General features: G+C 39.1%; 1 protein-coding gene across 3 annotated transcripts in view; it reads left to right on the top strand.

Moving 5' to 3' along the window:
* The window catches only part of ADGRA1 (adhesion G protein-coupled receptor A1), a 493,506-nt gene that overhangs the window by 118,874 nt on the left and 360,910 nt on the right, over positions 1 to 13,722 (top strand). For 2 of the 3 annotated variants that reach the window (XM_075216182.1, XM_075216184.1), the window contains one exon: positions 12,828 to 12,992. The exons of the other annotated variant lie outside the window; for it this stretch is intronic. In XM_075216182.1, coding sequence (XP_075072283.1) covers positions 12,828 to 12,992 — 165 coding nt within the window. The remainder of the gene's footprint in view (positions 1 to 12,827; positions 12,993 to 13,722) is intronic. 3 annotated transcript variants of the gene reach the window in all.

Here is a 13,722-nt window from a genome sequence, read left to right as displayed (position 1 = left end):
AACTGATGTAATATTCAGGTCAATTTGTATCATATTTCGTATTTTAATATTTCGCTTATTAATTTTAAATTTACCAATAAAGGTTGTTCATTTTAATGTATACAAATGATAAAAAATTCTATTATCTGATCAAAAGAGTGCTCCTTTCAGTACTATTCCTCCTTTTCTCTTCTATGTATTAATGTTCCTAAACAGTACTGGAGCACCTCCCCGAGCTATATTGGGTAACAATTATACCAATTGATACATAAGGGGTTTATAGCCTGGTGCTGAGTACACCCCAAACTATTTTCATTTTACCTCTCTGTCTGTCTGTCTGTCTGTAATACACAGTATTGTTTTATTACTGTATTTGTTCCATATTGTAAAGCGCTATGGAATTTGCTGGCGCTATATACATAGATAATAATGATGATATTGTTAAACAAATTAGGGATGAAGTAGCCTTGCGGCATGATTTCAAAATGAACTTCCTGGTCTGTTGACAGCCTAGTAAAAATGTTTTGCTTTCCTAAGATTCTTTACATCATGCAAATTAACCTCTCCTCTTGAAAAAGGAAGGAAACTCAATAAAAGTATTACAGACTTTATATGAAATTTGAAAAAACGCCAGAATTAGCATTTTGCCCAGAGAAGGGGTATCAGTTTGCCGAATATCAGGCACTATAACATTGCATGCCAACTCAAATTTGCAAAAGTCTGGATTAGAGGCCAAACTTTATATTCTGACATTCTGCGGTAAAGGATCTTCTAGGACCATCCCTAACAATTCTCACCTTGAGAGACTGAAAAACACTCTTTCCTATCTCAACAAAGATTCGCTTATCTTCAAGCCGTGCACTACTTGCGAACACCACTATCCTCACTAAACCAACAAGACTTCATGAATCCCCTCGGATTCTCTTATACTACAGGGCTCATACTCTATGTCTCACATATACAAAGCTGAAACCAATCCTGAGACTGATTCAGAAGTAGAAAACACATTTCCCTAATTTAAATACTGCAGATATATTATATACATTCTAACTTATGTTAAAGAGTATTCTAGTAGCGATCAGGAGATGGCATATAACATCATTCATCAGTTGTATCTTTCCTTGAAGAGGAGACCTATTATTGGCCTCTCTCCTGATGGCAGATGCCTGAAATGCACTGCCAATAGTGCAGATCTCTTTCACTGCTTATGGGAATGCCAACATATACAAACTCTTTGGGATGATATAACTACATATGATAATAAGATGTAGGGCAACCCCTTCACCAGTACACCACAATGGGCAATCTTTGGATACTAGGCTGACCAACCCAGAATTCCAAGAACAAAAAACTATTCCTAGTTTCATCTGCAATTGGGCGCAAAGCTCTCCTACAAAAGTAGATAGCGCATAGAGCTAGACCAACGCTAGAAATGGCAACTGCCAGGTTACTCTTTCTGTTCAATATGGACTGGTTGTAGACAACATTCATTTAGGAGCTCTCCACACCGGCATTATTTCAGTGCTGGGGTAAATTCATTAAAACCTTACAATTCACAACCAAGCAGGTCATTCAAAAAAGTTTTCATCATATCACCTGGTATTCTCCCCAACTTTAAGCAGATCATCTTCCTATTGTTTTCTAATCTCTTATTCCTATACCTATCTCTTGGGGGGGGGGGGGTTATTGTTCTCATCGAGACACCTTACACTATGAATTCCAGTTCCATGGATGAATCGCTGACACTAGCTATCATTTATCTAGTAAATTGTAGACAATGATAGCTAGAACCTCATTAGTTGCTATGGGCAACACCTCCACTTTTAGAAGTTTTTAATAAATTTACCCTTTAATTTTGCCGTTGATTGGGTCCAAATGTGGAACGAGGCAAACATTTTGTGTAACAGCTTTTAAAATTTTGCTCCTCTCTCCTATAGCATGTATACAGCATTCACCATGTAAATATTCGGGTAACTTTATACTGCTGAATGGAAGTAGTAATGTATTGTAAGTCAAGAAATGCTATATATTTTATTATTTTTTTATGGCTTTCCTTCCTAAAATCTTAACTGCCTGAAGTATGGCCAAATGTGCTTTTTATGGCAGAACAGATATTGTTTAATTCTGTATAAACACATTTTTCCGCTAATAAAGTCTTCTTTTCTTACACCATAGTCTGTTTCATTGCATTAGCTTTGGCAAGGAACTATGTGAGAATATTTAAAAAGCTGTTTCAGGTTACACTAAAAATCTATAGTTTACAGTTCGGTGCCAACAAAAATAGTTTTTGTTACGTTTGGTGCTGGTGGTGGAGAAGTTTTCCTTTCTTGCTCATCAGAAATAAATGTTATAGCAATATAATTGTACATAGAATATGTCTATATTAATGTTTTATTGTTTATTGTGCATTATGGCAGAATAGTCCATCTTTGTCAACTTTTAGACATATAAGTGCACACAGGCAGTTTTGATCCATTCGTAGTGAGTTTTGTATTTTTAGTACCGGGCAGAGAGAGGATTGAGGGTGGAAGCAAGCAGAGGAAAAAATCTCTGAAGAAATGTATAGGCTATGAACACAGACTTCTTTGCATAGCGGAACATGGATGGTAAAAATTAGTAATGCCTTTGTTCCATCATGTGTCCATGTTCCATCATGTAAAAAAACAGAGGGCCTGAGTCATTAAGGAAAGTAAGGCAAAAAAAGGAGTAAATATTCTCCGGGACAAACCATGCTACAATGCAAGGGGTGAAAACTAGTTTATTATTTTGCAGATAAGTTAAATATTGGCTCTTTTTACATCTAACATACAAATACTTGCTAGCTTTATTTTTACACTGAAATTTAAAGTTGATCTAGGACATGCCTTATCCTAACTATAAATCTGTCCCACATTTTATATTTACCTCACCCTCCAATGCACAATGCAACATGGTTTTGTCCAAAGTTACTCCTTTTTTATGCTCTCCTTAATGACTCCGGTCCAGAGTGTTTTGTAGACCTAAATGAAATGACAAACTATTAAAGGTAGATTTCTCAAACCTTCTAAAATAGAAAAATGGAGGTGTTGCCCATAGCAACCAATCAGATTATCTTATCATTTTCCAGATTGTACTAGATAAATAATAACTTGAATCTGGTTACTATGGGCAACACCTCCCCTTTTCCTTTTTAGAAGTTTGATAAATCTACCCCTTAACACCTTTACTTGACAAATACATCCAATAGATGTGATAAACTGTACATATATGATTCCTTGACAGAGGCAGGCTGGGCTGGGGGGCATTTGCCTCCTGGCCACTCCTACAGTGGGCTACCTTGGGCTGGGTCACTAGGCCACCTGCATTAATTTTCCTTTCCTTTAAAATGTTCCCAATAGGCTGCTGAGTGGAGTCTTGCCCCCATGCTAAATTTTGCCAGCCCTCCCCTGGTTTCTTGGCATGTGTATTCAGACACACTGGACATGTTTTCTGAAATTCAATTTGGAATGTCACCTCCAACGATTAATATAGGCTATGTGTTCCTGTTAAAATATTAAGACCTGACTCAGGTCACCTAAGGTAGTTTGAAACTCTGTGTCCAGACCCAGTTTTATGCGGAGATGCTCACTGATCCCCGTGTTATGTTTTTGGATCTGGATTAACTTTGTGTTTAGGTTTTGGTTTTGGCAAAACCGCCCTTGCGTGTTTTGGCTTTGGTTTTGGATCTGTATTTTTTTAGAAAAATAGCTAAAATATGCTAAACTCACATAATTTAGCTCTCTTTTTGTTCCTACATTATTATTAAACTCAATAACACTAATTTTCAGTCATATGCAGTCAATTTTGACCACCTCACAGATCACAATGTTATTTTCATACACTTTCGGACAAAAACTGCAGCGACCTGGCTGGATGCTAATCGACAGAGCAACGCCACAAACACGCCGACAGTTCATAACACATCTTAGAAACATTGCCACACAGCAGTGACAGAAAATAAAAGTGGTGCAAGATGGAATTGTCCTTGGGCCCTCTCACCCACACTTATCTAAGATATTGAAAATTACATGTACAGTTTAACAAAGCAAGCACTGCAGCAAGAAGCAGTGCCACTTTTGTGGCTGAAGTGCTTGGTTTGTTTGAGCCCCCACAAAACAAGCTACCAATAGCTCAGCTGCCTTAAGCCTAACAGTGCTGTCAATGAACTCTACATTATTAAACCATGTCTGCTCATGCTGCATCTTTAATCTCATTCTCCTCTCTGGATACCTCCCTCTCATCCCTGAAGAAATGTCAAACTTATGTAGACACAGGAATGGATATTAAAACTGGAGTAGCAGTAGATTTGCTTCAGATAGACTGTGACACGGAACATGTGGGCAACATGGAATCTGTCATATTTGAATATGCTGCATTGAACAGAGATTTAAACCAATATATAGACACAGCTGAGGAGACCGTACTTAAGTTAAAACATGACCCACCGGATGAGATCCCGAATTTAAGAGAGTTCATACACGAGAGATAAACTGCTCTTCCGAAGAAAAATACAGAGGATGCCATAAGGCAGGAAGATAATTATGTTCAGTTTAAAGAACAGCAAAGAGACCTGAGAAAACAAATGGGTGTGTCATCAGTCCTTGCAGACTAAGCTTTGGAAGATGAAGTCTAGGAGATCGCCATCACCCAGAGCACATGGCCGGTACAATGAAAATGAGAATGGGTCATTAAATCAGTTATGGTTCCTTTGATCGCTCCACCCGTTCCTTGGAAAACTGTGTGTAATCTACAGCTAATACATGGCGACGAGCGTTGACCTCACTTCCCCCCCCGGGGTGCCCCGGCAGGTTGGAGATGGTGAACCCAGTAAAAAGCAAAGTATGTGGTCACACGTATGAGAGAGAAGCAATTGAAAGGATTATTGAAAACAAACTTCATTATAACTCAATGTTAATCAAACACCTCTGGAAACCACCATTGCAGAAGTCTCTGTAACATAAATGTCAAAAACAAAAATGTAAATAAAAAGCTTTTACCCTTTTAAATAAAAAAAAACATCTTTAATAAAGGTGAAACTTTACTGTAGAAAAACATAAAATTGGCAACATGTAATTTTGCCCAAATATTAATAAGCATTTCAGCATCAGCTAGCTTCCTTCTCTCCGATAGATCCCAGCACCTGCAATCTACATTGTCATCATCCTCGCCCTCATCAGTGTGTACATTATCATTACTCAATAAGAATTAATCCCGGCTGGAATCCACCATTACAGAAGTCTCTGTAAATGCTACTAAAGTCCTTCCTCGTTGAATTTGTAGTTCATTTTATGGCAGAGCTGTCCCATTTTTTGGATATTTCTTTTAGACCAGAACAAATGTTAAAATGTTCTGCTGAATCATCTGCATCATCCTTGGGTCTCTTAGAAAAGCTTAGTTTTTTCCTAGTAGCAGTAGCCTGAGAAACTGAAGGAGGGGATGCCGTCGTGTCAGGTACCACTTCAGCTGTCAACTTGCTCACCAGGAGCTCATTGCATCTCTTGTGATCTGGGACAGTGGGAAATAGAGAGAAGACATAGCTCGTAAACCTAGGATCAAGCATAGTCGCCAGAATGTAGTGATATGATTTCTAGAAGTTGATAACTCTTCGATCCTGGCAAAGCGATCAAAATACTTCATCTACAAGTCAGACATACTTAGCATAACTTCTTTGTTTCATCTCCTCTTTCAATTTTTCAAGGTGCTTTTCCAAAAGTCTAATTAAGGAATTCACTTTGCTCAAGCTATCAGTGTCTGAACTTAGTTCACAGGTGACTACTTCGAATCGTTTCAGCAACTTGCACAACACAGAAAGTATTCTGCACTACTCTGGACTAAAATACCCCTCCTAAAATGTCCCGAAATTTTTTGGGACATAGACAACATCTCCTGCACATCCCTGTCATTTTTCAAAAAGTTCTGTACTACCAAGTAGACTGTATGAACAAAACAGGGAGTGTAATGGATTTCACCCATCTGTAATGCTCTCACTATATTGGTGGCATTATCATAAATGACATATGCTCAGGAGAGTCCAAACGGGATAAGCATTGTTTTTCAAACAGTTGTCATCGGTATACCTCTTAGTGAAGTACAAATTCCACGAGGAAGGCCATTACCAGCAATTACATCAAAGTACACAGACTTCTGTGATGGTGGATTCCAGCGGGGATGAATTAGTATTGTTTGAGGATGATGCACACGCTGATGAGGGTGAATATGATGGCAGTGAAGATTGCAGGTGCTGATATCTAGCTGATGCTGGTATGCTTGGTAATATTTTGGGTAGAATGGCATGTTGGCAATTTTATGTTTTTCTACAGTAAACTTTCACCTTTATTAGAGAGGTGTTTTTTTTCTTTAAAAAGGTACAAGCTTTTTATTTACATTTTTGTTTTCCTGACTTAAAACCACTAAGCACTTGAACATAGACTTTAGCACATGAGGTAGAGGGATGAGTATCATGACTGAGACTGGAGAGTGACAAGAACAATGTGACTGAAGACTGGAGAGTGACAAGGACACTGCCACCCCTCCTGTTTCTGAGGACTTATTGAACAGTACAATGTGACTGCAGATTTTGAACAACACTGCTAGCCCTATTATTTATAATATCAGCCATGACAATTAGCAATGGAGCAATGGGCCTCTCCTGTTTTGTGTGTGAGCTATAAGAACACAGTACAATGTGACTGCTGATTTTGAACAGTACTGCCAGCCCTATTCTTTCTTTTTCAGCAATGACAATTAGCAATGGAGCAATGGACCTCTCCTGTTTGTGTGTGAGCTATAACTCAGTAGAATGTCACTGGAGACTTTTAAGAAAACTGCCACCCCCTCCTCTTTCTGTTTTAGATATGATGCTGCCCAACTGCACTAGAGACTGACAAGAACCGTGTTACCCCTTCTGTGTTTCTCTGTGAAATAACACTGGATCGCCGTGGAGGGCAGTACTTATAGAACCCAAAACTCGCGAGATCCAATGATGCAACAATGACGCTTTGCTTTGTTTTCAGTTCCGAGGACAAGCGAAAGGTGTCTCGACTCGGTACTCAGATCTGCGAAGCTCGGGTGGGTTCGGTTCTCAGAGAATCGAGCCTTTGCATCTCTAGTTTTATGTTTTGCACTTCTTGTATTTTGATAGGTGACTTATTAATTTCTAAACCTCACTAATCTAAGTGAATTTGAAAGTAAATTTTAAATTCCGATCTTATCAGTTTATGTAGTTAAAAATATCATTTCTTTTTTGGACTGGCAACTAAAAGTTATTTTGTGTGATTTCTGTGAACAAATAAGCTCAGCCAATTCCACACTTAGCTCATGGGGCTCATTCACAGTTCTTTGTTGCTGTCATCTTAACACACTGCAAAGCCACTATGTAGATGTGTAACTTAATTAAGCGCTATGGTCAGGAGAGGGCCGGCAAATTTTAGCCCAGAGGACAAGACTTGACTCAACAGCCTATTAGGGACATTTTAAAGGAAAATAAATGCAGGTGACCCAGTGACCCAGCCCAAGGCCACAAGCCCACTATGGGATCGGCCCAGGGGGCAGGTGCCTGCCCCCTGGGCCCAGCCTGCCCCTGACTATGGTGGCTAGTGGACTGAGTTATGTTTCATTCTGTATCACTGAATATCGCAGTGATACAGAATGAAGTACCGCCGCTATTTAACATGCCAGTGCTCCCCCTCCCAAACGATAGCAAAAAGCATTTCAACAGCAGCCTAACACTGTGGTAAAAGACTGAAGTGATCAATCACATCCTTCTGTAGCTATTGAGAATAGGCGGTTAAGACAACGCATGTGCATTGTGGTGTGACCTGATAAGCGATCTTTCAAAGCCTTTCCGGCGGCGCTGGACCCCATATAAAAGGTAAGCTCACACCATCCTGGGATGGCGTTAGATTTTATAGACCGTTTGTTAAATTGAGTCAGATCGCAGTCCTCATAGAGATCTATGGAGACTGCGGTAACAAGCATAATGTAGGTTTAGACAGGTGAAATCTCTGATTTTGTCCTGCTTTAACCCATTGGTGAATCAATCTGCTGAAAGTATGTTCACAGTGCTATGAGCTCAGGTGACCCAATCTCAAGCTGTGTTTCCATTCTCTCATTCAGTGTGTTTGATTGAATGCATGGATAAATAAAGTAACATAAACCCTATTTTCTATTTGGGATATTTCCCCCTTAATCAAACAAACCTATTTCAGTTAATATCTATAATTAAGTATTCCATTTTTTTGTATCATTCTTTATTTTCCTGACATTCAGTGGATTAAAATATAATGCAGAAGGTGAAAGTTATCCACGTCCATGATGCAAATGATTATGCATGCTCATGAGCTCAATTTCTTATCCCTCAAAAATTGAAAAAGGAAAGAAAATAAGAAAATGAGATTTGTTTCATTAATCCATAACACAGACATTCCCAACAGATTTGTACTATTTTCAAACTCTGCATTCAAAACAGACTGAAGCGTTTCCCAATTTTAGTTTTGATTAACAGGAAATTGCTTCTCCGAAAAACAGAGATTTCTAATATAGCCTTTCAAATTCATGTTGTGAAACTAATGATGCATTGTTGATTATCTTTAACAAGTGTGTGATGTAATGCTTAGCTAAGACGTAAACAGGTATCTTCAAATAATGATTTGTTACGGAATACATGTTTAATAGTGCATGTGTACCGTGTTCCGTTTTATACAAGAAATGTGCTGACATGCACAAATATCTTGGTTAGAAGAATAAGCAAGAAACTTGCCAGGCTGCAGTTTCAAGATTCCATATATAAAACTGATTTGGGGCAGAGTGTAAAATTGCATAGTTGTCACTGCTCAAACTTTGCAAGGAGTACAAAGTGCATACTTTGTACTTGCTCTGTCATACTTGCCAACTCTCTCGGAATGTCCAGGAGACTCCTAAATTCCAGGTAGGTCTCCAGACTCCTGGAAGAGCTGGCAAATCTGCCACATCTGAGCCTCCATGATGCGATTCTCTGGGAATCACATCATTTTGGCCCACCCCTGTGTTAAAATGACTCGTTTGCGTCAACACATCACAGGGGTGGTGCCAAAATGATGCGATTCTCCGAGCTCCGTCCCCTCATGCCCACCTTTACTTCCGAGCCTCCCAGTGGCCATCCTGGAAAGGTTGGCAACTATGCTCTGATTGGTTTTGTGTTCTTTTTATTATTCTTTTAATACAACTCTCTTGGTTTTGTGCATAACAAATGCAGTATGAGGTTGAAATGTCCCCAGGTTAAGTGAAAATCTATCACAACACTTTAGACATTCCTCAGTAATCTTGTGGACATCGCCACCAGTGTAGTGAGTACTTAGAGTGCAGTTGTCACCTACACAGTGGAGGCAGCTATTTTGTGAGATGATCAAATATTTTTGATACTGCGTCCTCAAGCACTTCATGACATGCCTGTTTGACGGAGAGTGCATGTTTAGCCTTACAGTAAAAACTGCCAGTCTTACTGTCAATCTATCAGGAAAAACGGCCAGGTTACATGAAAAAGCTGCCAGACTAATAGAGAGAACTGACAATTCCAGAGGGGAGTCCTTCATTGCCAAAGAGTAAGCTGCCAGGGATCCTGTACAAGCTGCCAGCGGTATCAAGTGAGTCCAAGTCCCGTTTCGGAGTCCAGGTCCAGCGCGCAGGGAAAGTGAGAGTCCAGTTGTTGCAGTATATATGGTATGGGGGAGGAAGGCCAGGAGCATCCCTGAATGTAGTTTACCAATTTCTGTTAACTGGTGTAAGAGTGATCGTTATGGCATACTATGACCACTGCACCATGGGACACTGCAGCATCTAAATTAAAGGCTACTCCATTTGTATATTTCCAATATTCATAGGCCAGGATTTCTTTTGTTACTAAAATATTTAACATGTATGTATTTACCTTGTAATTTGCAGTTGGATTGTTAGGGCAAGTGACAATATACCTGTAGATTGGTTACACTGCCACCTAAAAGGCAATTTGAGGTGCAAGGACATAACATGCAAACACTGGGCCCTACCAAAATGTAGGGTAGGGGCCAGCGCACGCACAGTTATACAAACATGGCTTCACTGCGGATGCGTCAGCTATCTCACATGCTCGGAGTGCATAGTAGATGGCTGGACAACATTGGGCACCCCTTACTTCCAGGCCCCATAGCCGTCGCACCCTTTGCAATGGCTATTCTTCCGCCCCTTTCAGGGTGGGTTTTGTGTCAATGAGGTGTCCTTGTATTATAGAGAAGAGTCTTAAACAAAGCCCTACAACATGTTGTAACCTCTGCTATGATTATAATAGAGTTTTGTTGTCTACAACACCAAGGAAAACGATAGCAAGGAGACATACTGAAATATGTCACATTTTTGCACTCGAAATGTATTTATAATTGAGTAATTATGCTTTTTACTACTCACAATGATGCCTCCTCGAGGGGGAGCTGCTGATGAACAATATAACATGCTAGCACAAATTAACCATACAGATCATTCTATTCATACGTGCCAGCTTCTGCTACCGAAAAATCCATTGACATATTAACATTGAGAAACTGGACATGCCTGACTGATCAGCTGCTGAACATAATGGCATTAAACTCTTTCAGTTGGTGCCTTGACACAATTATTTCTCCTTCTTATATCTGACGTCTTACAATTGTTTTCCTGATGTTTATCTATTTTCTGCCTGGCAGCCGTTTCACAATGGGTCCCTATATTTAAGATTTGTCCGCCTGCCATTTTTAGAAAAACAAATTGAAGATCAAATTATCTGGAAGTTCTATTCTTTTGTTAGCACAATCTGTATTTATAGCCCTTGCTGAAGTGTAACATGCGTTAGAGATGCTATTCTGAATGATGAACCTGCCAATATATTGGATTTCTTGTCTCTAATCAATGGGCATGGTTGCTGCTTGCTGGGAAAGAGAGTCTAATATAAAGGCATCTAAAATTGTTAAAGGGGAACTGAATAAAGTAAACATATCTATTACAATTCTTGCATTGGATTATATTATATGGCATAGTCCCCTATTGTCAGGGCCATCTTAACAACATTATGGGCCCCCGGGCAAAGCAGTGCACCGGGGCCCCTACGTGTGTGTGTATATATATATATATATATATATATATATATGAGAGAGAGATATAGGTATAGATATACAGAGATGGAGATAGATAGATGTACTTGCCCAGTGACCCTTGAAGGTTTTTTCTTGCAGGTTTTTTTCTTTTGCAGGATTATTTATTCTAATTAAGAGCCCTGCCTATGGGGCCCCCTTGCCCGTGGGGCCCCTGGGCACCTGCCCATCGTGCCCAATGGAAAAGATGGCCCTGCCTATGGTTAGTTACAAGGATATTAGAAATCAACGAGCAACGTGGCAACAGGCTGGGTATTTTTATGCATGTCATTGAAATCCAAGGTGATTTCTAATATTCATAATAATTTACAGTATTGGGTTCATTATTCTATAGAATACAAACATTTTTTCTAATGAAATTTGGTGATGACCTCAGAACTCACCATTTATACAGAGATTATTTACATAACTTTATACATGGATCAGCATCATTTGTGTTTTAAAAAGGGATTTAATATAAATTAGTGCAAAGAAGGTTGAGCAGTCTTAAGAAGAATTTCTTAAGTAATAATTTGCAGGAGCGAAGTTCCCTTAGTTAAAAAATAAAAGTACATCTCTCACAGTATACTATTTTAGCATGATATTACCCAAACCAAGTTCAACTGATAGACAGTAGATGGATCAATTATAAAAAGAATTGTAACTATTCTCCTAGAAATTAGATTTCCCCTTATAAAGTGAACCTGGACTGTGCTAAAGATGTCTTATTGAAAGTATAGGTTAATATCTGGTTTTCATCACCTCCAAGGACATGTAGAAATGCAGCCCTTTTCTGGGGAGAAAAATGCTCTACTGCTCCCTGCTAAACAGTAACAGTCCCCGTAAATCCATCTTCTTAGATTTCATTAAAATAATCATGTTCCAAAGACATAATCTCGTTTCATCATGTGAGCTAATAACTAGTCATGTTCATGGTTCTCCATTAGTAATCTCAGGTACTGCTGATTGGGGGCTATTATGATGTGGTCTCCAAAAGTCGAGTGGCTATACAGTATAGCAGTGGTGGGCCACCAGGTGTCTGGCTGCTCTTCATCTGCGGCCCCCAGATCTGTGCTTACCTTCCGAATGTTTCCTGTTTTATGTCAAAGCATAGAATAAATTTACATGGGAGCAGCCAGCTTCACCATGTTGTGACCTCCTCTGCATAAAGCAGGGTGGTCACACGGCACAGAAGAGGTGGAGAAGGAGGAGGAGATGGAAGTGCAATGAATTCTGCAGCATGTGCTCTCCATCCTCCTCTGCTTGCTCCAGCTGTGATGGTAAGTGTTTTTAGACTGTAGATTAACCAGTGGGTGAGTATTTACTTATCCAACTACACAAGACACAGATGAGGTTTAATATGGAGCTGGTTGGTAGACTAATTAAGTTGCTGGCAGCAGTTTTCATATTCTAGTCATTCTTGTATGTATCCCATATATATAGCTATCGGATTCTACATAAAAAAATCTTCTCTAGCCTAGGTGAAGCTGTCTAGCAAGTTTCTTGTGGGTTTCACATCATAGTTTTCCATTGCCTTTGATGGATGCTTCTATGATACCTGTTCTATACATATGAAAATATAGGACCTCCTAATATCTGCCTTATTTGTTATTACTTCGTGTCTAGTCTTAAAAAAAAAAGTTCTCTTAGGCATGGGATAGTTATGTAAATGTTGGATATAACTAGTGTGTGACAGGTTTCGGTAATGTTTTTCAGTGATCTCATTCTGTCCAGCGTTGACATGGAGGCCTCAGGTGTTTGGGAATGTCAAGTGAACACTTCCTATGGAAGCATCTCTAAACAGATCGAGATTGTTGTTCTGGAAACTGGAGCACCTTATTGTCCCATGGAAAGAACAATCAATAATAGAGGAGAATATAGGTGAATATTCAGTGTGTTGATTTTTTTATATATACATTTTTGTATGACTGAATTTATTTGGAAATATTAGTAAAGACCTTGTGTAAGATGGTTTTGTTGTGCTTTGCCATCAGCCCTGGCTTTGCCTTCTATGATTTGCTATGGTCAATGGCTTTATTTTCTATGGATTGCTGTCAGGCATGACATTATCTACTAGCTATGGTTATATCTACTATGGTTTTCCATGGGACATGGCGTTATTTACTATATTTTGGAATTTTCTTATTACACAGATTTATTTACTATGCTTTTCTACAGGGCATGGTTTTACTTCTTATGCTTTGCTATGGGGCATGGCCTTATTTACTATGTTATGGGGCATGGCTGTTTACTATGCTTTGCTATGGGACACGGCTTTATTTGCTACATTTTGCTATGGGGCATGGTTTTACTTACAATACTTTGCTATGGGGCATGCTCTTATATACTATGTTTTGCTATTTCCTTATTTACTATGTTATGGGACATGGCTGTTTACTATGCTTTGCTATGGGTAAAAACTTTATTACTCTGTTTTGGGGTATGGCTCTATATACTATGCTCAGCTTTAGATAATGATGTTACATTTGCTATGGCACATGACTTTGTTTACTATGCTTTGCTTTGGGGCATAGTGCGGTGTACTATAATTTGCTCTGCGGCATGGCCTTATTTACTATGCATTGCTCTGGGTAATGACTTTATTTACTAT

Source organism: Mixophyes fleayi, chromosome 6 (assembly GCF_038048845.1).
Source record: "Mixophyes fleayi isolate aMixFle1 chromosome 6, aMixFle1.hap1, whole genome shotgun sequence".
Classification (NCBI taxonomy): domain Eukaryota; kingdom Metazoa; phylum Chordata; class Amphibia; order Anura; family Limnodynastidae; genus Mixophyes; species Mixophyes fleayi.
This window is presented reverse-complemented; position numbering and strand designations above follow the sequence as displayed.